The following is a 26,272-nucleotide window of genomic DNA, read 5'->3' as shown; positions in this document are numbered from 1 at the left end:
AAGTAATGGGACTTTAGTATTTAGTTTTAATAGTGGTGGTAGAGACAGTTTTCCTCCTTGTAGCCCTTGGAGTGCTGTCTCTAGAGTTCTCCCATCTTTGAGAAACCCTGAGGTCAGCAAATGCTGCCTTATCTTCATATCTGTGCTGCTTCCTGGTGTCTTCAGACAGGCTGAAACTGCAGTTTGATGACTTGGCTGGAGAGCTGCCTTTTGTTTTCCCGATGTGAATGGAGGAGAATGGCTGAAAGTTTGTAAGCTGGGCTAACGTTATGTACCTTGGTACTCTTAAGCTGTCATCTTGTCATGGCTTGTAAGTTTATCTGGCCTAGGAAAGGAACGCATTCATAGGGGACCTGTTGTGCTTTTGACATTACGACTTCTAATTTGCTTTTTGCTTACAGAAGCGATATCCAGGAGGGAAGGGTGTTGCAACAACAGGCTGGCAACCTTGGTTTTGCATCTTTCTGGTTTGATGTAAAAGGGAAAAAAAAAAGGGCAAGGAAAATACTTATTTTCAAAATAAAATCTCAGTGGGTAATGGATCTAGTCATCGTGTTTCTCTATTCACATAGTACCTATGTGAGCAGCGGGAGGCAAAACGATTCCACCACTTTCTGTACTCTGAGCTCACTTTTAGATTTTCTCTCCTTTTCTTCTCCCTTGGTCTCATTTCATTTCCTCAGTGAAAATATGTTCCAGGTTTGCTGAGCTATAAATGGTTTTCTTCAATCATTTTGTGTACTTGCTTTTGTAGAAGCTGATTTCTAAATCTGGCTGATTTCTAACGTGATGGGGTTTGTTGTTGCTGTTGGCAGTCCATTCTGGGTACTGTGGCTTAACTTGGACTTCTTAGAATCACAGAATCATTTAGATTTTAAAAGACCTTTAAGATCACTGATTCCAACCATTTCTTGGGGGAAATATGCAAGCTGTTAGCACTGTGAACCTTGAAAGGAAGAGGAAAATTTGAAATGCTCTTCTGGCTACTTCCTGTGACTGAATCATAAAGCTTTGTTGTTCGATAGTACTAAACAATAAGCAGAAAGCCAAGTTGCAGCACACTTCTGCATGGGGTTATTAACTTGCTGTGTCTGGAACCGTGGAGGGTTCCAGATGGCGGCTGAGGAGGCAGCAGTGAATAGAGGAGCTGTTTATGGGAAGCATGTGAGAAGTATTGACTGACTGGAATATGGAAGAGGGAATCTGGAGAAGCTGCAGTAGAAGGGATATTTTGCTTATTGTTTGCAATTTGAGAGGCATGGAGTTAAGGGGAACAGAGCAAACAAATGCTTCTGATTGTAATTGTGTGGTTTTTTACTAGATGTTACATGCAAATATGTCATTGCCTTTCTGATTTCCACTGGTTTGCCAGAACTTGAAGAAGGGGCTCAAGACACTGGATTGGACTGCAGGTTGCCATGCAGTTCGTGCCTTTCCAGTGTTGTTATGTCCATGTTTTCCCATGTGTTGTGTCCTGTGTGTCCTGTCCCCTCCCCAGCCTGCAAATCTCTGTTAATCTTCCTCTGCTGTAAGAAGAAACTCAATGTTGGCTAATCTCTGAACAATACAGAGTGGTCATTCAGTATCCAAATGACAACTGATGTTTCTTGAGCCTACAGAGCAATTTGTGAGCCTAAAAGAGTATCATGCTGACTATGTACTTCGCTGATTTGTTTGCCCATAAAGCTTTCTCAAACCCTTGTCTGGTCCTGTAGTGGTACCAGAAATGATCAGGCATTCATGAGAGATTGAGGTAGCTAAATAACCCTTGAGGCACATGAGTTGGATGAGGAAAAATTTGGCTGACATTACTGAAACTGGGAGGTGACAACCAGTTATTATGACTTAAAAGACATAGAGGTCACTTGCATAAACAAGTGGAATGAAGTGTAACCTTCAGGGTGAAATAGAAATGAAAGCAAAATATTCTTGATTAGCGCAGAGTCTTTCCTTATTACTTGTTTTTTGTCCAAGAGGTTGTCACACAGCTTTCTTTTCAGTCCTGGCTTCTTGGACCCAGGCTCTCTCCACAATTCCACTTGTAAGTTAAAGGCTGAGAACAGTGATCTGTAATACATATATCTACAGCTATTAAACATTTTATTAACAACTGAAGTCACACTGGTTTTATCTGATCTTAACTTCTTTCATCTCAGCATGACCTCTCGAGGTTTTAATAGAACTGTGGTGTATGCTATGGCTTCCTCTTGTGCTTCCTTCTTGCTGTACAGCATGCTGATACAAGGTATAATTCAGCATTCCAAACACTGAAAAGAAGTGGCAGAGCTCTGGGAAGGAGACACTTCTGCTTCCCTGGTTCAGAGGGCTCTGCTCTTCACTGCTAAATGCTCCCTTTCTCACTTGTGTGTTCTCACTGGTGTGCTGACAGGAGGTGGGCTCCTGAGCAAATAGCCCTCTTCTGTAACACCTAGGAGATGATTCCTTAACATTAAGGTTTCAGCAGATTCAGGTGAAGTGCAAGCTTGTTCTTAACTGATTTATTTGGGCATAGTGAACTAGGAATGTTATTAGGCAGTAGTATTGTAACACTGAACAAGTAAAGCTTCAGTGTGGAATCTAATAGAGACTTGAATGCAAGCTCAGGCTGTATGAAGTCAGATGCTTTCTGTGTGGTTTCTCACCTGTCATATGGACCATAGCAGGCTGGCGTAACTGCATAGGTTATGGATTGCAATAAGGGCTCACCACTAGGTAGCTGTACTTCTGCCTCAGAAAAGAAAACTGCCTGGTCTCTGACTGACACTTCTGAATACAGCTGGTGCTTAAGGATGATTAGGAAGCAGTTGGTAATGTGGAAGGTACAAGGCTAGCTGTGAGAGTAGTCAAACCCAAGGAAATTCTAAAGGTAGTAGGTCAGGTAGTAGCCTCTAACTACTTGGATGAGTTTAATTTAGAGTGTTTGAGCACCAGGGTTCTCTGAAGATGGTGCCTAATCAGGTGGAAATCATGAGATTTGATGGGATGATTACTACCTGCAGAAATGGACGTGATTCATCCCCTAGGAGGGGGTGAATAGATGAGAAGGCTGAAATTTGTGTTCACCTGAGGTCCAATCTAGAGATTTCGTTTTTGTTCCTTTCCCCAGTTGGAGTGGTTTTGATCTCAAGGTCTCAGTTATGTGAAGAAGTACTTGCTCACTTGAATTAGGAATATAATTTTGTAGTAGACTGTGTGGTGGTGATGTGCATGAAAGATGAGAGTAATAGACAGGTACAAAGAGGGTAACAGTTTAAATACATATACATTCAGAAAGAAACTGTCTTATCCCTGAAGGTCTAATGCCTGAAGAATTTCTAGGAGAGGTAGTGAAGTGCAAAATATTGTGAAGCCTTAAAATAATACACAGGCAGTCATTACAGGCTCTGTTCCCTTCTGGCTTTACCCAGTTAGTTGGGACCATGCAAAAATTCTGATGAGAAATCACACTGTAAGGTAAATAGTTCTCATCCTGGGACACTGGGATTTGAAGCTGCTGTTTGTGTGTGTGGTGGGAGAAGTCTTGTACTTGGAAACTGAAGTCTAAATTAATTGAAGGTATAGTATTAAGAGAAAATCAAGACTTGACATTTGGTTGGTTTTTTTCTTGACTTCTGTGATTCTGATTTGATTCTGGCTTGTGTATGTAGATGCAGGCAGTGGCATTACCATCTGTGGGCAAGTGTGCTACTGGGTTCTTGCATGAAAATACAGATGCTGTGTACTTTTGGTAAAACAGAGTGCCATGTACAACTGGTGTGCCAGCATGAAATCCTCTTTAATGTCATGAGACCCCACTTGGAGCACTGTGTGCAGTTCTGGTGTTCTTAAAATAAGGAGGACATGGATCTGTTGGAGCAAGTCCAATGGAGGCCACGAGGATGATCGGGGGTTTGAGCACCTCCTATATGAAGACAGGCTGAGAAAGTTGGGGCTGTTCAGCCTGGAGAAGAGAAGGCTGCGTGGAGACCTCGTAGGAGTCTTCCAGTATCTGCAGAGGGGATATAGGGATGCTGGGGAGGGACTCTTCATCGAGGACAGGGATAGGACAAAGGATAACGGGTTAAAACTTAAACAGGGGAAGTTCAGGTTAGATATAAGGAAGAAGTTCTTTACTGTGAGGGTGGTGAGGCACTGGAACAGGTTACTCAAAGAAGTGATAAATGCTCCATCTCTGGCAGTGTTCAAGGCCAGGTTGGACAGAACCTTGGGTGACATGGTCTAGTGTGAGGCATCCCTGCCTGTGACAGGGGGTTCAAAACAGATGATCTTAAGGTCCTTTCCAATTGAAATCGTTCTATGAATATCATGCTCTTGAAGAAACTAGTTTTGGAAACACATCTGTTGCTTCTCTTGAATAGTAGTAAACTGAAGTAAACTGAAGCTAATCTTTACAAATGCAGTTGGTCACTTGTTTAAAATGATTTTTCTAGGAAAATGTTTTCAGTACCTCTTTTCTCCTGATGGATATTGCAGACTCTGAAGTCTTATTTTTTTCTTAGTTTTAAAAACTAGAACTTTTAACTTTTTTTTTAAACTTTTTAGTTTTAGTTTAGTCTTAAGTTTTGTTTTTTAGAGGAGTGTCCTACCAACTGCTGGCTTGCACTGTTTTTTAAGAGAAACACAGAAGTACTCAACACTCCGCATCCCCCAAGCTCAAAGAACCTTTTAAATGCTTTAATTTGATAAGTTTCCTATTTTTTGCCTTCCCCCTTCCCCTTGTATGATTGATTTGTCACTGTCAGGTCCCTGTTTCTCAGTTGTTTTTACTCCACTGTTTTCGGGGAGGGAGAAGAGTTCATGTCTCATGACCCCTTTTTTTGTTCTTTCCTTGCAGTGGACTGTTGGAGGTTCTAAAAACAAGAAAAAAGGCAAAGCGGGTAAGGCAGAGAAGAAAGGAACCATGAAGAAGCAGACGAACAAAGCTGCCTCTTCAGGCAGCTCAGATAAAGACAGTTCTGCTGAGAGTTCAGCACCTGAAGAGGGTAAGATAACACATGTGCATCTGCTTACAGTATGAAGTCACCCCTTTGTGCGCACTGAAGACTAATATTAAATGATGAAGTTAAAGACTGTCTTCAAAGAGTTTTCTTTGTGTTACTGGTAATCTGGATGACTCTTAAACTTGCCGTGGTTTGAAGTGCATGTATTTCAGTATAGCATTGTTGTAAGCACTCTGTTACCACTGCCACACTAAATACTGTTTCAGCTGAAGGATGTATAACATGTCTCACCACTTGACTTTCTCCTGAAAAATTCTTTTTTTCCTTCTAGCATGTCCCATCTGTAGTGTGGGTAGTGTTTTCTTTTATTCCCATTGACGTATTTTTCCTCTCCAAACTTCTTGTAACGACAGAGGGAGAGGTGTATGGTGCTGCATGATGCAGATAGCTTATCTTACATGCATTTGCTCTGAATTGGAATTCTTGCACATTTACACTGACATGGAAGAAGAAAAATCACTAGTATGACTTGGTCAGAATATTTTTTAACATAAGTATTGAATCTGTTCCGATGCTGGGCAGAATTACTGTGTTCTTTCCTGTTTTCATCATGCCCATGAAGGTTTGCAGGGTGTTAGTTGCAATTTCAATTGATACAAAAAAACCCAGCAAAGTTGAGAAAGTACATGAAGGAGCCTACAGTTTTAATTATATTAAGCACAGTGGGGACAGACCAAAGTATGAAATGATTGAAGGGGGTGTATATGAGCACTTACAAGTCAAATGTTTTCACAGTGTAAGCTTGCAAAGCTGGGAGTTTCCAGAAGTACTGAGACCAGAATGAAAGTAAGAGAAAGAATCCTAATGCCTGCTTTTGCATTTGGTGTAACGTAGTAAATTAGCTGAAATAATCAAAGTACCTGGACTTCGATCAAATTTAAAGGTGGTGTTACCCGTATTATTGGGAAATCAGCTGTTTCTTAAGCCTAGCTGGGAGGGCTTGTTACAGCAGTGGGGCATCATAGTCTTGCCAGTCAAGGGTAATGTGTTTGAACTTTATCTTCTGATGTAGCGACTTGTAGTGTTGCAGTCTTCAAACAACAGATTTTATTTTCTCAGATTGCTGTAACTGGGAGCACTGATGGTGATTAATAGTGGGATTTGAGGTGCACACATGCATAACTTAAAGTTATGGATGTATAAGCAATTTCTCAGGGACATAAGCATATTGGCATAGAATCCTAAACTAAGTCCCTGACACACTAACTAAAAGGCTTCCTGAAATTTGCTTGTTCTATTAAGAATTTTTACTTACAACCCAGTTTGTGTTCACATGTAATACCACTAATTTTATCATTTTTTAGCATGCATATCTTACAGTAATAAAGTGTTTCCTCCTGGGTTTAGTTTTCATATTAAGCCTGGAGAAGGGAAGCTCTGTAGTGACTTCATAGCAGCCTTTCAGTATCTGAAAGGGGCCTACGAAACGCAGGAGAGGGACTCTTCGTCAGGGACTGTAGTGGCAGGACAAGGGGTAATGAGTTTAAGCTTAAACAGGGGAAGTTCAGGTTAGGTATAAGGAAGAAGTTCTTTGCTGTGAGGGTGGTGAGGCACTAGAACAGGCTGCCCAAAGAAATGGTAAATGCTCCATCCCTGGCAGTGTTCAAGGCCAGGCTGGACAGAGCCTTGGGCAACATGGTCTAGGGCGAGACATCCCTGCCCATGGCAGGCGTGTTGGAAGCAGATGATCTTCAGGTCCTTTCCAACCTTAACTATTCTCTGATTCTAGTATATGTATGCTTTTAGTATAGTGGAGGAGGAGTGTAAAATTTATTCTTGATATTCTTTGCTAACATGCTATGGTAGAGTGCTCCAGTTGAATCTTGCTGCCTTGTATTTTTGTTTTAGGAGAAGTCTCTGACTCAGAAAGTAATAGCTCCTCATCTAGCTCGGATTCAGATTCTTCATCGGAAGATGAGGAATTCCATGATGGCTATGGAGAAGATCTGATGGGAGATGAAGAAGACCGAGCTCGTCTGGAACAAATGACAGAAAAGGAGAGAGAGCAGGAGCTGTTTAACCGGATAGAGAAGAGAGAAGTGCTAAAAAGAAGGTGAATTTTATACCTGTTGATATCTGGCAGCAAATTTATACAGGCTGTATGGAGAGCGTGCTGACTGCTCCCATTTTTTGGGTCCAAGCATTCAGCATTTTAAAATGAATTAAGCTTCATTGTAGGGGATTTTTGTTTTTTTTGCATAAACTGTCCTTGTAGCAAGTTGAGAAGGATGTCTGAAAGTTACTACTGTATCCGTATTACTGCATTTTAAAAAGGGAAAAAATGAAAACCCAGGCAACTACAGACCAGTCAGTCTCACCTCAGTGCCTGACAAGATCATGGAGCAGATCCGCCTCAAAACTATGCTAAGGCAAATAAGTAGTAAAGGGGTGATTTGTGACAGTCAACATGCCTTCACTTTGGGCAAATGGTTTCTGGCAAATTTGGTGGCCTTCCACAATGGCTACTGTAGCATTGGTTCATAAGGGGTTGTATGGATGGTCACACTCAAAGAGTTATGATCCATGGCTCTATGTCCAAGCAAGTGTTCCTCAGGTTTTGGGACCGGTGCTATTCAACATCTTTGCTGGCAACTTGGACAGCACTTGGGATTGAGTGCACCCACAGCAGGTTTGCTGATGACACCAAGCTGTGTGGTGTGGTTGATACGGGAGGGAAGGGATGCCATCCAGAGCGACCCTGATGGGCTTGAGAAGTGGGCTCATGCAAACCTTATGAAGTTCAATAAGGCCAAGTACAAGGTCCTGCATGTGGGTCAGGGCAGTCCCAGCCACAACTACAGGCAGGTGGAGATTGAATTGAGAGCAGCCCTGAGGAGGACTTGGGGGTGTTGCAGTTTCCTTGTAGTAAAAGTATTTTTCTTTCCATGTGTCTGAAATGATAAGTTTGGCACATGTAGGGCAAGTTTTCTCCAGTTGCTTCTCTCTTCAGTGACTTCTCTCTTTCCTCACTTGCTGAGAAATTTCTCTAGAGGACTGACATCTGAGTAAATCTTGTCAATACAAGCTACCGTCAGACCATTTGTCCAAGCCATAGTTAGTTAGAGCCCTGCCTGTCTATGGTTTTAATACAGCTTTCAATGTCTTCTCTAGTCTGCTGCTATCCTCAAAGGGATCAGAATAAGTGAAAGATTGGATTTAGATCAGGTAGAAGGACACCGTATTTTTTCACTTCATTCACTATTCTATGGTAACTCAATGTCTGTCTTTTAGAATGAAACTGGAGAATACTTGATACAAATAAGCTTGAGTTGCTGACTTAATATTAAACAAGTTTGCCCTATTCTATGTAAAGGGGTTAGCAGGTAGAACTAAGGAGGGGGTGGTAGTTATTTAACTGTATGGTAAGTTGGATCTTTCAAAATGCTGTCTAGCTTTTTGTATGTACGTTGTGCTGTGAGTTCATTTGGATTACTACAGGCACTGTGATACAATGCCTGTGCCTTGTGTAATACGCTTCATGTTAAGAGGCGTAAACAGCAATGAGTTCATCTGGCACTTCAGTTTCTTGTCTACAAAATCCAGGTATAAAGGACTGAAGAAGAATGGACTGTGTAATATGCATGTGGATAACACATTGTGAATTTCAGTTATTGGAAGTTAAGTAATATTTCTTCTTGTGTTTTGTCTGTATGCACACTTCACTAAAGCAGTGACCAGTTCATGGTGCAGCGGCATCTCAGTCACAGGACAATTCTAGTGAAATCTCTACTCTTCTGAATACAGTGGCTGAAAATAAGATTTCAGGGTAGAATATTTCACGAAAGTGGAAATGGTAGTGCTTATATTGGACTACAGAAACTGCCCAAGTCTCATTGGAATGTAGCTATTGAAGGTGGACTCACTGTGACTTCTTTGCAGTCATTCTTATACTGACCAGTACTAGTAGAAAGCTGGAGTTTAAGCACTGAAAAAGTTAGCATGGTAGTGGCTTTAAACACGCACATTTTTAGCTGTTGAGATGCAAATGATGCAAAATAGCCAATTGTTTTTAGAGTTGGAGGCAACATGCAATGGTCACTACACTGGAGAAGATGGAGTAAGGACAGATTTCTGGGGAGTAGCCATTGCTTACTATGTGGTTTCATCAGCGCTAAAGGTTAGCTGTCTGTTGTCTGCACTTTTCTGTCCTCAGCTTTTCTTCACCTTATTTTTCTTGGGGAAGGAAGGGGGTGGGAATAGGACAGGATAGTGTTAAAGGGTTATCCATCTGGGGCAAGCAATGGAGGAGTTCCTTACAGCCTGCTAAGAACTTAAGCTGTGATAGCATCTGAGTGGTACTTTGCTCACTCAGGGAGAGAGCATTCTATCATACATTCTTTTTGTTTCAATATCTGCCACTAGGTTTGAAATCAAGAAGAAACTAAAAACGGCAAAAAAGAAAGAAAAGAAAGAGAAAAAGAAAAAGCAAGAGGAAGAGCAGGAGAAGAAAAAACTCACACAGATCCAGGAATCCCAGGTAGGAAATGAAATCGTCCTTAGCAACAAACCTTTTTCCCCTGGCAATAGGAGATAGGATGCTGCCTCTCTCTGCCCCTAATATTTCCCCTTAATGTCAAGCAGTGTGGTAAGCAGGTCAGAATTTAGTTCATTTATATGCTCAAGCTATCTTTAGCCTTTCCAGTTCATCTAAAGAAATTAACATCTTTGGTCTGCTGAGGGGTGCACTGATAACTCCTTCTAATGAAAAATGAGAAGTTACAGCTGTATCTAGAGTTGCTGTGATAGTCCTTCCATAGGAGAACAGGAGAGCAACCTTTTGCAATTTCTTTAGCCGAAGTTGTCATTCAGTCTGAAACATTACATGCTGTCTTTCTTGCAAGTGAAAGCTTGAGAGTACAGGCCAGAAGCTGTTGTCTTAATTACTTTGCATGCGCATACAATGGAAAGACTGCTTATTTTCCACAGGTAGGGTTGTCAAAAAAAAACTTGAATGCTAGGAGGAGCAGAAGGAGTTCTATAGTTTATCCCCCTCCAGGAGAAAGAGGATAATACCAGTTGTGGGATTGAGGTTTCTGTAGTAGAACTGTAGTTTCAACTGGCTGAATTGGCTGTGGTTTCAAATGGTTAAGACCATGACCTCAACTATTTATAGAGTCTGGGCAGATAGGCTCCCACAGTGGGATGGGTTTCACCTGACTTTAGCCATCTACTAGTTGCTTGTTTGCACTTGTTGCCTCCGTGCAATGGAGGAGGGCATCTCCAGCTGTCAGTTTGTTCCATATAGCAAAATAGATGTTTGACACTTAGGTAAGATTAGGTGAAATGAGTTTCCCATTTTGCACACATTAAGTGGTGTGAATCTCATCTCTCTACCCCCTCAACTCCATATGTATATACATGTGTGTATACAGTTATGTAGTCCCTTATGTAATACACAACGTGTAGATGTGTGTTGAGACAAGGAGGCACAAAAGCACAAAATGTAATCAGTTCTAAGTAATATTAAGTTTGATGGCTTTGTAATGGAAAATAACTGCGGTGCTTGAAGGTAGGTGACATAGTTTCAGGTCCTTAGGACCTTAGTACAGAAGGTGTAAGAAAAGCAGAATAGAAAAACAGGACCTGGGGATGGGGAGTATCTGGGACTAGCAGATGCCCAGGATGGGCACAGTTAAACTAACTGATAAGTAGAAGGACAGGATGATTGCTGTGTTTGTGGTGTTAATAAACCCATTAAGCTGGTGTAAACATCTACTGGGGAGTGTCCCGGACTAGCTGGTTTCCAGGATGGGAGCAGTTAAACTAACTGATAAGTAGAAGGACAGGATGATTGCTATGTCTGTAATGTTGATTAAGCTGGTTATGAACATTGTTGAGAAAAACGACCCTTAAAGACCACCATCACATTTTTGTATGCATGCCGGAAACTTTCTGGAGAATGATGTAATATGCCCAGTGACTATATAAGAATGGCCTGCATGGCAATACGGGGACACACGTTAGGAGGAGCTATCCTCTGTGTCTCCCAGCTCCTCAATAAAGAATACCTGCTTGTCAACTTGAAACTGTTGGCGAGTTTGTTCCTGGAGTTTTCTCCTACTCAGTATACACATGTGCGTATGTAAAAGGATCTTTACAGAGTTCTTTTACAGTGCCTTCTAGAAATGACTTTGACTTACCTCAAATGACTGTCTCTTATGCTTGTTATAAAAACTGCTTTCGGTGCTACCTGGTATTCCAGGTAGACCCATTAGAAACTGAAAAGATTAGAGGATTTACAGCATTCAAGACTTGGATCTGTATTGCAGACTTTACACATGACTTTATTTCTGCTTTAAATATTTTTTAACATAACTTTTCTCTTTGCAACTGAATGAGAACAAGTGTCTTGATTAGATGAGAATCAAGACTTGGAAGAATATTCACTCAGTTTTTCCTCATTACTTGTTGCAGAATTGCTTCCATTTTATTTCTCTAGTTCTTTTTTAACTTTGAGGAATTTTGAGACTAAAACTTGGTGGCAGAAACATTGAAGTGTAAATATGTTCATTGAAGTAGAAAAAAGAAGTATTCTTTAGATAGATTTCACTCTCCATAGCCTCTAAAAATGAACTTGGGGAAAAAGACTATTTCAAAATGGAGCTTTCGAAGTGTGCAAACCATCTTTGTTTTAATGCATTTCAATTTGTGGATTGCACTTGGTGTTGAGGGATCTTCTGTGCATGTTTTTAGGTCATGTCACATAACAAAGAGCGGCGATCAAAGCGGGATGAAAAGCTAGACAAGAAATCTCAGGCAATGGAGGAGCTAAAGGCAGAAAGAGAGAAAAGGAAGAACAGAACAGGTATGAAAGCGTGTTGCTATTGCTGCAATTTTGAAGGCATTATTGCAGCTTTCTGAAAGTGCTACATCCTGTCTCTAGTTAATACAACATCCCTACACCTTGGAGTCAATGAATTGTGTCTGTATTTTCTTGGTCTCTTGCTCGACTTGATAACCTTGGATATTGTTTGGGTATCACTGATGCTGTATTTCTCTGCCTTGCCCCTCTTTGGAATGGTCTGAAAAGAAAGCAAACTTTCATTGCAGTCCATTGAATGGCACTTAATAATGCTTATTTCATGGATTTGAATTGGTTGCTTAGATTCTGTTATTTAATCTTTAACCATCCGAGCTGTGCTTACGGTACTTGTGCTACCTTGTCTACATTTGCTTGTTTCTTCACTGGCGCATCATTGTGTTGATCTTGCCAGACTTTTGATTTAACCTTTTTTGTTACTCTGCTGGGTATTACTGTGGTCCTCTCCAAACATGAGATTTTTTTTTCCTTGCAAAATAACAATGAGTTGTCTGATCATAATAGTTTTATCTTGTATATCCAGCTGTTATGCCCATCTTGTATCACTGTGTGCAGGCAAGTTGGGAGACTGAAGATAAGTACAGCTGAGATTTAAGATGCTTTTAAATACTTTGATTTCTCTCTTTGAATGTCTAATATGGAGTGCTTAGTTTACTAGTGGATTTGAACATGTGGCACTTGGATCCAGCATAAAATAAACAGCTACCTGCCTGTTTTTTTCTGTTTTAAAAAATACAATAAGATTTCAGCTCTAAGAGGAAGCTTTCATTAAAAATTTACAGCTTATTTTTCCTTATTCTCTGTCCTCCTTCACCCAGCTGAATTGCTTGCAAAAAAACAGCCATTAAAAACCAGTGAAGTATACTCTGATGATGAAGAGGAGGAGGAGGATGATAAGTCTAGTGAGAAAAGTGATCGCTCATCCAGATCGTCATCCTCTGATGAAGAGGAAGAGTAAGTAGTAAACACTACACTACGAGTATTTGTAAGTGTGTATTCATAGAAAGATCCGCTTCATGTAGACACATGCTGTCGTAGAAAATTGTCTGGGGGCAGTTCAGTGTCTCTAAAGTGGTTTAGGGTACACCTGCATTGCTCAGATTTTGAGTCCTTGGCTTCTACATAATGGTGCATGGGACTGATTGACCCTGAACAGGCTTGCAACTGCAGTTCCCTGCTGTTACCTTGAGCCCCATTTACACTGTTGTTTACAGATGTGCTTAATCCTAGAGTTGAGCAGCTGCAGAACCCTGGCATACCAGCAGGGTAGAGATGTGTGCTGGCTTAAAGCATTGGCCTATAAACTGCATTGGTGTATGAGTCTGCTTTGTGGTATCAGAAAGAACAAGTCTGGGACTTTACATTAATCCTTTCTCATGAATGCTAAATTCACATACCTACAGTCAACTACTGCATGATAAATCCTTCCTTTGACTAGCAATTTACATAGTTATCACTCATGCTGCACCTACCTCAGGACCCTTTTTCTGATGATTATGCTTCTACTTTCTTTTCTTTATTCTTTCTCACCTTTCCCAACTCAGGAAAGAAGAAATACCTCCTAAGTCCCAGCCAGTGTCCTTGCCTGAAGAGCTGAACCGAGTGCGGTTATCGCGACACAAGCTGGAGCGCTGGTGTCATATGCCCTTCTTTGCCAAGACAGTCACTGGGTGTTTTGTCCGAATTGGCATTGGAAATCACAACAGCAAACCTGTTTATCGGGTGAGTTTACTTCCAAGGGATTTAGTTCTTTTTGTAAGACTGTAATATAATATTTGCAGCTTTGCAACTCTCGGGTGCCTGTGATTGTTTGAATAATTAATATAAAAAGATTGCTTAGAATAAGAAAATGTAATTGCTGCTGCTGAAGTGGAGGAGATCAGCTAGGTGAAGAGAGAGATTTAGTAGGAGAGACAGAGCACTGACAAAGCCTGTTCTTCCAGCTTTGGTTCATGCTGTCTTGTCTCATCATTTGTATTGCAAACTAGAGTTCAGGAATCTGCTTGGCCAAGTAAGGATGAGTAACATTCACTCCTTATTTCTGGGAATGTTCCCAAGTTATTGTCTGGTTTCAGTTCTTTTTACAAAGTGTTCCTACTACATCAGTGTGCCTCAGAAGAGAGGGTGATTGAGAACACTTTTTGATTTTATATTTTATTGCTGCAACTGCACAGTCATAGGATGCAATAATTAAAATTGCATTATAAGAAGTCCCTAGAGGGGCTGTGTTTAGTATGTGAGCAGCACTGGTGTGTTTCATTTGGGACATACGGTAACCCAAACCTGTGTTAATTGAAAAGGAAGTAGAAAAAGTAGAAAAGTGAACACCATTTGGTCAGGAAGGCAGAACTGAGAGGTGAAAAAACTGCATCAAGCACTCAGATGGTATGATTTGTCCACTCAAAGGTGATACATGCATTCAGATGCAACTAATTCAGTACCTGATAATGTACACTGAAGAATCTTGCTTTCCTTGATCTAGTTAGAATTGTTAGATAAAGGTTTTTGATCTCTAGTGAAAATGCTTGAATATGCCAGATATATTCCAGGACACGAAAAAACCCTCCTGTTTATTTTACTCTGTGATACAGGTTGCTGAAATAACTGGTGTGGTAGAGACTGCAAAGGTTTACCAGCTTGGTGGTACCCGGACAAACAAAGGACTGCAGCTGAGGTAAGATACCAAAGTAATCCTCATCAGTTCATGAATCAGTGTCCTTCCTCTCTGTGCCATAGTGTCTGGTTTGGAGATGAGAGCTATAAAGCAGACTGGACCATATCACGACATCTACTGCCAGAATATTGGGGTTTGGTTGGTTGATTTGTTTGTTTTTCCCCTTGGGCATGATGGAAATAATGAGAAAAAAAGAAAAATCTCATGCAGGGACTTGTGTTTGTGTTGGCATCTGAGCAGTTTGTACCTCTTGAGATTCACAATAACTCGTATCTTTTTCTCTCCTTCTGTTATCAGATGTGAGAAAATATGTATCCTTTAAAGGCATACACGATTGGGTCTGGTATACGTGTTACAACACAGAATATACTTTGGAGGGAATAAATTGAAGGTAGCATCGGATTTCTCGTTTGTTCTTGTGGCTGTTTGTCACGATCTGACTGGATAAAGCGTCAGACCTAGTGTCAGAAATGTTTTGTTTGTGATCCCCAGAGTGAAATTAAGACGCAAGTGAGGTCAAGTACCATAATTGATCAGTTGGTTTATTATAAAAAGATATAAAAAGGTGATGATGATTATTATTAAAATGATAGAGATAGGACAGACCAGGGAAAAAGGATAGAAATTGAGCAAGAATTCAGAGTGCAGAGGGGTAGTCACCACTGTGTATCCAGTGGCGTCCCGAAGATCTGTAGCCATCTTCAGTGGTGTGGGTGTCACCCAGAATCAGTAGTTGTCACCAGTGGTGGGTGATCACAAGGGTCCGTATTTGTCATCAGAGGTGTGCAAGGATCATGGCGATTACCTTTTTCTCCTTTTATGTGTTGGGGGAGTATCTCTGTTCTTAATGTACTGCACATTCCTGGTGGATCACGTGCATCCAGTTTTGCTGGTCTTGCAGCCAACTCTTCAACTGCACGTCTGTAAGCAATCCTTGGGATAATGGACAGAGGAGTCTTATTTCAGACAGTGGATTGTGTGGAGTCCCATCTCTGCTTCTCATACCAATCTTTGAGACAATGGACAGTGGAGTCTGATTTCCGTTCAGTTCTCTTACGTCCTTATAAGAATCATGAGGTGAAGGTTAAAAGTTACGGTACAAAACATCCTATAAGACAAAAAGACATTAACCACTGGGGAGAAACAGGAAGGCATGTGGAGAATGTCTCGTCTAAATCCAGTGTGACAACATTTAGTAACTTCTTAGGCTACCTCAGGAGAGAGCTTCATGCTTTGAGTGAAATTTACACCATGGCAACTAGTTTTAGTATTGCTAGTAGCAGTATAGTAGTGGTAGTTAGGTGGCAGTGCCAAAGGCAGTGCTCCACAGAAAATGTTTAGTGATTTCTGGCTTTTGCTTGGCCAACAAATGAAAAATTAGATAAGGGCTGGCTCCAGCATTGTGTAATTCAGTACTGCTTAAAGGTTACTTCTACTGGTCCAAACATGAAGGAGTTTTGTGTTTCTGAAGATCATGCCATGGACCACCAAATATAAGGTTTAGGTGTGAGAGAGATCTGTTTCTTTCCTCCTGAGGGTTTTACTGCCACAGCTCCACGACTGTTTCCCGCAGACTGAAGTCTGTATTCCTTTGAATTACTACAAATAGCTGATCTATGCTCCTGACCTGTTGCTGACCTGACTGAAGTCAGGAGTAGATATCATGTGAGCCACAAGAGTAGCTTATGCATCTGGTTTTGGGCTTCTTGAGTCGGTTTACACCTATAGATCTAAGATCACAGCCCTGCACCATCAGAGACGGATGTTGTTACTTTCTTGTTGCAGGCATGGCAGTGATTCACGTGTGTTTCGTTTGGAGTTTGTCTCAAATCAGGAATTTACTGAAAGTGAGTTTATGAAGTGGAAAGAAGCGGTAAGTTTGCCAGACTTTAGTTGCTTCTTAGCAGCCTTCTGCCAAGAATACTTAGTGGAAAGTAACCTCTTTGTCTCTTGTGTTTAGATGTTCTCTGCTGGGATGCAGCTACCCACATTAGATGAGATAAACAAGAAGGAAGTGTCCATCAAAGAAGCTCTCAACTACAAGTTCAATGACCAGGACATTGAGGAGGTAAACAGTGTGTTGTAGTGAGGCTGTGGCAGTGCTTAAAGGTGACAGGAACTCATGGAGTAGAGCACTAGCTGTTACAAAGCAAAATGATCATAGTATTTGCTCCCTAAAAAGAAGAAAAAGGCTCAAAATGAAGTTGCATAACTGAATAGAGTGGCTCGGTGATCCACCTGTTGTTTGGTGCTCACTCCTGTTTTGCTTCATCCTTTGTGCCCTGTTACCTCCCCTTCAACTTCTGTTGCAGAGCTCTAAACTCCTAACTTGAGTATGGCAACTTAGTTCTCAAGTTCTGGAAAGCTGACAGCTAACATGCATTTATCACAGTTTCTGCAGTTTAATACTTGCTTAATACTGACCAGTAAAAGACTTTTGTAGGCTGTAAGTAGGGGTAATGGGGCTGTAACTCATTACCAAGGCACAGATTTAAAAATGCAGCAGAGAGAGCAGGAGTAAAAAATCTGTGGCAGTAAGTACATTTCTAAAGTGATATTGATCTACTGCTTCTAGTGTCCAAGTACTGAAATAGACATTTCATATTTGCATCTTCCTGTTTCCTCTGCATCTTACAGATTGTGAAAGAGAAGGAAAGGTTCAGAAAAGCACCTCCAAATTATGCAATGAAGAAAACTCAGCTGTTAAAGGAGAAGGTGAGAGATGAGATGATGCCTGCAAGCTTAATGCAGTCTTTGATTTTGAAGAACTCATGAAGCGCTCATCTGGATTTTGGCAGTAGTCAGCAGTAAGCTTGACTTTAAATCTGCAGCTAAAAGGTGGATCTCAAGGTTCATTGCTGAGTTCAGAACACTTAGAACCCAGTTAAAGCTATTGCATTTTTTTTTCCTAAGGGCAATTGCCAACAATTATAGCTGGCTCTTTTTGTGTCCTTTAAACAAGAAGGTCTTAAGCTGCTTTAGAAACCTCTTCCTTTTTTTTCTTTTTCTCCCAGAGTACCCCATTTGGAAGTTCATTTCCTATACTTTTAAAAATAGGGGAAAAAAAAGTCATGTTAAATTGTCTTTTACTCAGGGGTGACCAAATTGTCACTTTATACTGAAAAGAATGCATTGCCAAAAGATTTACTTGCTTGCCACTGAAGTGTTTTACATGCAGACCTCCTGTTACAAATAGATCTAATAGTCCTGAAAAGCCAAAGCTGAGAAGTCAAGAAAACAAAGTTTTCAGTATCTCTGAAGACAGGTATAACACATTTTGGTTTTATTTGTGCAGTCCTTTTACCATAAATTCGTGCTTAATATACAGTAAAAACAAAGAGTTTGTCTTAATGCTTAGTTTTACATTTTCTGGTTTAACCGTACTGTTTGGTCATGATTTTACTATGCACGAATATGTAAATTGCTTAGTTTTCCATTGCAGAAGGGTGCAGTTTCTGCTTGTTGTCACCAGGTGGCATAATAAACTAATGTTGTTGGTCTGGTGGTGTAGTAGGGGATTCTCCAACTCCCTGAACGAAGTGGCAACTCGCAGCTGCAGAAATGATAATTCTTTTCCTGAGCTGGTAAATAGTGATGTTAAACCATCTAGCTGACTTGCCCTCCTCATGCTGGGACTAGTGTTCATGTTCCTTCCTTTGTTTAAGGGGTTTCAAAGGTCTTCAGAGTTCTTCAGAGTAAGAAGTCCTGTTTTGCCTTTAGCTATAAGGAGAGTTTAGCTCTTTGGTTTTTTCTTACCATGCAGGTTAGAGCATTTGCAGCTGCAATAGGGTTAGCTGCCTGATTCATGGGTCTATCCCTTGTTTCTCTGACTAGCTCTGAGGTAAGGAGTAATGCCTAATGAGTTACTATTTGATTGAAGGCTATGGCAGAGGACTTGGGGGACCAAGATAAAGCCAAACAGATTCAAGATCAGCTTAATGAACTTGAAGAGAGAGCAGAGGCCCTGGATCGTCAACGAACAAAAAACATTTCGGCAATCAGGTAAGTAGCAGATACTGCGAACTTTCTTAAATTATATCAATCAAAATACACAGAGGAGAGAAACTAATGCAGTAGTGAATTAATGGTCAGATTTTGTCTCTTCTTTCCTGTACAATATATTCATGAAATGTGTATTGTGATGGCTCTATTATTGTTTGCTGGTCTCTGTCATTCAGTTAAAACTGTTAAAAAAGTAAATCCTCTTCCACATACCCCAGATAGCAGTTGTGTTGCAATAAGAATAATCTGTGATCAGGATGAAGCTGCAAGAGTGCTATCAGGCGTTTTGTTGTGTAGGGATTGATAAATGACAGTCACTTTATTTTTCTTTCCCCCTACCCTCCTTTTTTTTTCCCTTTCTGCAGTTACATCAACCAGAGAAATAGAGAGTGGAATATTGTTGAGTCTGAGAAGGCTCTTGTGGTAAGTAGTGCTGAATTAATACTTCTGTACAAGTAGAGATGAAATGATGCAAAGGGGGATAATTGCATGGTGAAGTTACTAATTTTTCTAATGATCTGTAAACTCTTTCATATAGACAAATGACAGGATTTTAAAGCAGATAGCTTTCTCCTTTTGATCAACTCAGTTATCAGCAGATTACTGACTGTAATAATATAGTTCATTTTATCTGGGAAAGAAATCAGAAAGGAGACTTCAGAGAATAAAAGTAAAGGAAATATTCAGTTCTCTGCAGTGACACTTCTAATAAGGAAAAATTAAGCTTGTTTAGCCAATCCTAAGTGTTGTGCACCTATTTGGTATGTTATATTCAACAAAGACAGTTTTGCCCTGTGAAGCATAGGACAATAAGTGTGTTCAAATCTTTCCAGTCTAATGCTGTTGCTGGTTTTCCTCTGATCTTGATATTATAGGTAGCTGATGAATGCTTGCATGGGCAGGGTGCTGTGGGAGGATTTGCAAGGGTGCAAGCAGCTAACTGAAAAACCATGTGCTTTTTCTTTTTCAGGCTGAAAGTCATAGCATGAAAAACCAACAAATGGACCCCTTTACTAGGCGACAATGCAAGCCCACAATAGTGTCTAACGTGAGTGCAATGCTTAAGGGCAATTGAGACAATTTGCAGAGAAACAGAAACCAATGTAATGCAGAGAGCAGGCAGGAAAATGTTTGTATTCATTTCCATCTGTGCTGCTATCAATGCTCCAGATGCCAGGGTGAGATACAGTTGAGTGAGATCCTGGTTTCACTATCCCCAAAGAAAGAAAAAGTACTATTTTTTAATGCAAAGTGAGAAGGACATGGGTGATGTGGGTATGTACACAGCGAAGCAGGCTTAGACTTTTGTCTAGTGAATTCTTATATATAGAATTACTCAGATTAGTTAGCTCTGGGGAGACAGCTTGCTTCAGATGTTTCACTTTTCGTTAGTTGAAACTTTCCTGAAAGATCTGTGAAATGAGAGGATACCAGACATTTTGGGCCTGTAATGAATAAAGTAGTTCAACAGGAACTTCCCCCATAACACTGTTGCAAAACCTGCTACTGCAGTCGCTAGCTGTATAAATGATGGATAGCAAGGTGGTCAGCTCCTACTTCTACATAATCTGACTTTGTTGAGTCTTATTCTGGAACAGTATATGGTTCTGATATCAGTACTTAAGAACTGGTCAGGCTGGTTCTCATCTGTCTCCATAAATTGGCGAGGGAATAGAAAAGGAATCTTACTGCAGGGTTTGAATTCAATAATCATTTCTGAAACAATTCTTTATTAGAAAAGAATCATAACTGAGTAATTTTATTATGGTAGACAACTGTTACATAAAGAAAATAGTCTTCTAAAGATTTCTTTTCTCCAGTAGCCAGAACTGTAAGCTGAATGCAAGTACATCTAGTGGTGGTGTTAAGAGTGGTCATGGCAGCAAACCATATCAACAAGAAAAGTATTTCTCATTTTCTCACAGAAAGACTTTCTGAAGAATAGCTTTTAGTTTGTTATGTTACACAGATATCAGGGTGATTTCAGTTGTGTCTCAGATCCTGAAGGTGGGGCTAACTGATCTACAGCCTCTTATGGTTCTAGATTCATAGATATGAGCCCTGTTTTAACAAAATGTGGATTTAAATACAGTGATTTTTTTTTCCTTCTTTCTCTCTCATTTTTTATTTCCTTTTTTCCCCTCTGCAGTCCAGAGATCCTGCTGTCCAAGCTGCCATTCTTGCCCAGCTTAATGCAAAATATGGGTCTGGTGTATTACCAGATGCTCCAAAGGACATGAGTAAGGCAAGTTTCCATTTTTGTCTCTGTTACATTTCTCCCCCATCATCATTTTTCTCTAGAAGCCTATGACTAATAGTAGATGTGCATGCTTCAGTGCTAGAAATAGGTATCCTGCAGATCATTATCATAGAAAAAAAGCAGCTTTTTTTTTCTTGGGGAAAGAAAATTGTATTTCTCTAGAGATATGAAAGCTAAACTAAGTGTGTTTAAATGTGTTTGTGACAGAAGTGGGGAAAAAGCTTTTTTTATCTCTGTTTCTCTGGTCCGGTAAGGACTGGAGACTTATCTGTAGTTTTTATTTCAGGGTCAAGGGAAGGATAAAGATGTGAACTCCAAATCAGCCAGTGACCTCTCAGAAGATCTTTTCAAAGTGCATGACTTTGATGTAAAGATTGATCTTCAGGTTCCCAGTTCAGGTGGGTGTTCCTGCTGAATCTGGGGTGTGATTGTCCAGCTCATAATGGTAGAGCTCACTTCTTCCAGAATATTCTTTCAAAATCCTTGGTGGGCTTTTGAAAATGGGAGCAAAGACTCCATGTTTGTTGTCTTGATAAGTATCTTGAACTGAGGAGTGGATGTGTGCTAGTGACATCATTGAGAAAACAAGAACAATTGTATTGTGTGTCAATGAAAGCTTGTAGATCCCCATATCCTTGTTCCAAATGCCTAGGGAGAAAGGTAATGAGTGTTTTCTGATGTATTCTTCCATTCTACAGTGTCTGTCTAACAGACTTGCATAATCTCTGGGGAGCTCACAAGGGTATTGTATTTGATAAGCATTGATACCTACCTTGATACCTGCTTTGTTAATTTGTCTAATCAAAGCATATCTGTCCTGAGAAATGGGTTTCTGATGTCCTGTTCCATAATCTGTGTACCTGCTATGTGGATACTGTTCCCTAACGTTGGTATTGCAGATAGTATTGAAGTAAAAAAACAAAATGCTGGGCAGAGAGTGAAGGTATGCTCATAGGCACAAACTTGCTGACCCTTTCTCTTTGCGATCTTGACTTTGAGAGCCTGGGATGTGTGGCAAGAACAGTTCAGTATCAGTAGAATCATTTAGGTTGGAAAAGACCCTTGAGATCATAGAGTCGAGCTACTAACCTAACATTGCCAAGTCCACCGCTAAACCATGTCCCTAAGCACCACATCTGCTTGTCTTTTAAGTACCTCCAGGGATGGTGACTGAACCACTTCCCTGGGTGGCCTCTTCCAATGCTTGACAACCCTTTCGGTGAAGAATTTTTTCCTAATATTCAAGCTAAACTTCCCCTGGTGCAGCTTGAGACTGTTTCCTCTCATCCTATTGAGCTGTTTTCCAGTGGAGGGAGAGCATTTGGGCGTACCAGTGCAATTTGACTCATGAGGCTTATTCCTTCTTGCATTACCTAGTATTAGAGCTGTGAAGTTTCTTGGAGGACAAGTTAGAAAGTACTGTAAGAATGCACAAAGACTTAAAGCCTTGTCAAGAAAGGAAAGTAGGAGAGGTTATCTTTCCAAAGTAGGTCAGGATTGTAACTCTGGGCGTAAGACTACAGAATGAGGTAGGAGACTTCCTAAAGCAGATAGTGAGAGTTAAGAACTTCAGAGAGTTAGCAGGCAGATGTTAGGCATTAGGCACTAAAGGACGCTGAAAAGCAGGAAGGGGACTGAGAAGGATGAGCGACACACAGTCTAAGCATGTTTTTTTTTCTCAGAACCCCATTTTGGCATTTTGGTTTGTGCAGTTTTCTTTCTTAACAGAAAAGCCTGGGGTTTGGTTAAAATGTGCATTGTAGGCATGGATAGGAAAGTCTACTTCTCTCCGCTTATTATTTCTCTTTGTGCTTGCTGTTCTCATGGGATAAGGATACATCAAAGATCCCAGAAAGGCCCCGAAGGCTCTGTTTGTATTGTGATTTCAGTGTGCTATAGAGTAGTTTTCTCAAGAAATGAAAGTATACTTATCAGCAGAAAGCTGGATTAGCAGAGTCAAAATTGCACATGCTTTACCTATGAAGATAAGCTACCAGATACTGCCTGTATTAACCGAAGGTCTAACCTGATTTATATGTGATTTTGTGGTGAAGTTGTTAGCAAAAGCAACAAGTAAAAGCCTGCAGTTTACACGTATTCCGATCCTCATTCTTTTCTTATCCCCAACAGAATCTAAAGCATTGGCCATCACCTCCAAGGCTCCACCGGCAAAAGATGGTGCCCCTCGGCGATCATTGAACTTGGAGGACTACAAAAAGAGGCGGGGGCTTATTTGAGCATGCCCACTCTGCTGCTTCTGATCCTGCATGCTCCATGGCGATGTCCTACCTTTTCTTCCTCACTTTTCAGTTCTTCCTTCTGGGTTGGAGCAGCAATGGAGCTGGGAAGAGACTCTTTAAAACTGCCAGTCATCTGTAACATAAACCATTCAACTATTTACTGTATAGACCTCCCTTCTTGCCCTTTCCTCCTGCCCCCTCACAAATGTGGATCTGTGCTATTTGGGGTCTCCCCATCTCTTTTAGTTTGAGTTTTGTTTTTATTTTGTTGATGCAGCTCGTTGGTCCACTCTGTGTTCAGTATTAGCCTGAGGTCTGGATTTCCATAGGAATGTCTTGGTGGTTGCAGGATCGGCACTTGGTGATCTTCCCCCAGATACCACCACAGGCACGATGAATAAACATTGGCGCAAGACCTTTGTGGCTGGAAGGTCATCTGCACTTTCTTCCTCTTCTTCTTCCTCCTTCATCCTAGCTTTGGAGAAGGGAATCTTCAAAAACTGGCTTAGGTTCAAAGTGTAAATTTTTTTGGGAGGGTTGTGTGACTTTTTTTCAGGTGTTTTTTATCATTTTTAAGCTGCAGTACTATTTGTATCCGTCTGTCACAGTTCTTTACGGCTGTTCTGAATTTCTACCAGCTGTACTTGAGCATCTGAAATTGCAAGAAAGAAACTCATTAAATGTGATTCTTCTTACTAAAACGGCTTGGCTGATAATAGCTGTTTAACTTCACGTTCCCTTTCTTAATTGTACGTAACTGATGAGAGAGAGGCACGCAGCTCTTGATGTGGGACTTGTCATCTATAGCACGTTTGGAGTCTCCAGCTGTAACTGAGTGGAGTAGCTTTTTCTGGGATGGCCCTGGGGTGCTCATTGATTGGGCTTTAGTTCCTTCTCCAAGCCTCCAGTATAATGCATTTGTAAGTCATCATGTCTTTACTTGGGCTCCAGCTCACTTTGTTTCTTGCTTTGTGAACCATTGAAACAGGGCTTCTATAAACAAATGAACAAACAAAATCACTTTGTGTGGAAGGGGAAGGACACAGTAAGGACATAATAGAAAGGTCAGTGGGTAATGTATGAGAGGTAGCTGATGCTCGTTTTTCATATGTAAACTGGTACAAGAGTGCAACGCTAGCACAGGAATTGTATGGCTTTATGGAATATTTGACTGGACACAAAGTGACAGCTAAATTATCACTCAGGTGTAAAAAAAATTTAGAAAATCAAAGTGTAAATATAAGTGACATTTAACAAAGAACTTTTCCAAACAAGATGCAACTGAATATATGGGGCTAAGAACTAAATTAAAAGAGAATTAGAAGTCTAAAAGGTTAGAGGCCCTCGTTCAGGTAAGCGTGCAAGCACGTGTTTGTTCCTACTCAGGCCAGTACGTATCTAATAACTTAAGCACTGAACTGGATAGGAATGTTTCTGGGGGACCCTGAAGAGGGAAAATGCTGATGCTCTTCTTGTGTCAGAGCATTACTGTTTTTCTGAAATCATTCACTGGTTGTGTTTAAACCTGTGTTTGATACTTTCTTGTTGGATTCTTAATGAAACTTTAATCTAGTTCTTATTTAACTTTCTCTTCCAGTTTTTTTTTTTTTAACAGTAGCTTTAATGAAACATGTAATTGTGTGCAGATTGATACTATGAACTGTGTATAAAAAGAAAACCTATGAAGCAGCTCTTACCTACCATGTAAACAAATAATCCGAAGTCCTCCAGTACTTATTTACTGAATAGTCCATGTTTCTAGGACACATGTGGGTTATTCTGTAAATATGTAAGCATAGACTGTTTTATTTGGTGGCCTATTTTAGCAGCTTCTCTGGAGTTGTAGTAGGCTCAGGTATATGTACTTTTAACTTTTTAAGAGTGAATTTATGGAATCTGCCATACCAACTTCATAGGAGACATCATGATTCTCTGTGTACATATGCATTTGATATGATTTTGGTGTTTTTTTTTTCCCAACAGCTTCAATGATGTTACAGATTTGTAATTAAAAAAAAAATCTAAACTCATTTTGCAATAGCCAGTTTTCCAAACAATCACTCTCCAGTGCTGTGCAGAGATAATGCCAAATCAGGAACTGCTTTTACCACAGAAATGCCTCAGAGCTCTGAGGCGCAGTGACAAGTGGTCTCAAAAGGTAACGTTAACTCCAAGTCAATATTTTTAATATGCTTGCCCTTGATGTATTGGTTTTAGGTAACTTCTACGCTTGGTAACACAAGAATAGGTTGTACTACAGCCAAAATGTCAATGAGACCCGTACAGCGTTACAAGTAATTTTTAGTGGAGATAACCAGAGCAGTGAGTTAAGAATGCAGACCTGAATGATGAATTAATCTTGGTTATCTGCAGCTATGAAACTGCCACTTACCCTCTCAAAATCTCTGGATTATGCTGAGATACTGGTTTTAAAAGAGGTAACAGTAAATTACCATGCAAACCTCTTATGTCGAGAATAATACATCAAGAAATTACTCTTGAATAGTTACAGAACTGTGTATGAAAGCTGTATCTTTTTTCCTTTAAGTGCATGTAAAGGTGAGTGACTACACCTCCCACTTGTTAGAGAGGGAGAGATTTGTTTGCTTTGTTTCACTGGTGTCCTAGCATAGTTCATCACAATTGTACAGACTTCTATAAATAAACTTGGTTTGTTGGTTTAATAAGGTTGATTGTTTATCCCTTGATCTGAGGTGCTAAAGGTTTCCTGTCTGGACATTCTTGTTTAAAATACTAATACTGTAAGTAATGAGAAGCAAGCCTCTTGTTTTGCAAGGGTGACTTGACTCCTAAATCACTGTCTAACAACTCTTAACTATTCCTAAAATCAAGCAGAGCCTCTTCGAAGGTCAGTTCACTTGTACCTCTGCTGCATCTCACTGAAAACACGGACATTGCTCATCTTGTGGATATCCAGACTACTTTTGTAATCAGAGATGCTAAAGCACGTAGCTGAACTTGGAGAAAGCTAGCGAGTGAGATGAAGCAAGGCTGTTCTCAGGGGGTGCTTCGTGGGAGGATGAGGCATACAACAGGCATAACTTGAAATGGGACAAGATCTGTGAAGAAGTAAGGAAGAAAAATCTCACCCTTAGGACCTTAGCTCCTAAGGTCCTAGTTCAGACCTTAGTCAGAGAACGGACTAGGTTGCCCAGAGAGATTTTTCTGTCTCTATTTTGGAGGTTTTCAAGAGAAGGCTGGATTAAGTCATGAATAACATGGTCCAACCTTGCAGCTCAGCCACCTTTGAGCAGG

General features: G+C 40.5%; 1 protein-coding gene across 1 annotated transcript in view; it reads left to right on the top strand.

Annotated features, from left to right (window-relative positions):
• Positions 1-25,683, top strand: part of RTF1 (RTF1 homolog, Paf1/RNA polymerase II complex component) — a 35,287-nt gene extending 9,604 nt beyond the window's left edge. Inside the window, exons 3-18 of the mRNA XM_057403980.1 lie at positions 4,835-4,982; positions 6,849-7,053; positions 9,363-9,477; positions 11,694-11,805; positions 12,639-12,774; positions 13,365-13,542; positions 14,412-14,494; positions 16,280-16,367; positions 16,455-16,562; positions 17,132-17,209; positions 18,375-18,496; positions 18,862-18,919; positions 19,467-19,544; positions 20,646-20,741; positions 21,043-21,154; positions 22,887-25,683. Coding sequence (XP_057259963.1) covers positions 4,835-4,982; positions 6,849-7,053; positions 9,363-9,477; positions 11,694-11,805; positions 12,639-12,774; positions 13,365-13,542; positions 14,412-14,494; positions 16,280-16,367; positions 16,455-16,562; positions 17,132-17,209; positions 18,375-18,496; positions 18,862-18,919; positions 19,467-19,544; positions 20,646-20,741; positions 21,043-21,154; positions 22,887-22,993 — 1,824 coding nt within the window. The 3' untranslated portion in view covers positions 22,994-25,683. The remainder of the gene's footprint in view (positions 1-4,834; positions 4,983-6,848; positions 7,054-9,362; positions 9,478-11,693; positions 11,806-12,638; positions 12,775-13,364; positions 13,543-14,411; positions 14,495-16,279; positions 16,368-16,454; positions 16,563-17,131; positions 17,210-18,374; positions 18,497-18,861; positions 18,920-19,466; positions 19,545-20,645; positions 20,742-21,042; positions 21,155-22,886) is intronic.
• The last annotated feature ends 589 nt before the right edge of the window (positions 25,684-26,272 follow it).

The sequence above is a fragment of the Pezoporus wallicus genome, unplaced genomic scaffold, assembly GCF_028554395.1.
Source record: "Pezoporus wallicus isolate ANWC-B61680 ecotype Strahan unplaced genomic scaffold, APGP_CSIRO_Pwel_v1 contig_8673, whole genome shotgun sequence".
In the NCBI taxonomy this organism is placed as follows: Eukaryota; Metazoa; Chordata; class Aves; order Psittaciformes; family Psittacidae; genus Pezoporus; species Pezoporus wallicus.
Note: the sequence above shows the minus strand (reverse complement) of the source record. Positions and strands in the feature narration are given on the sequence as shown.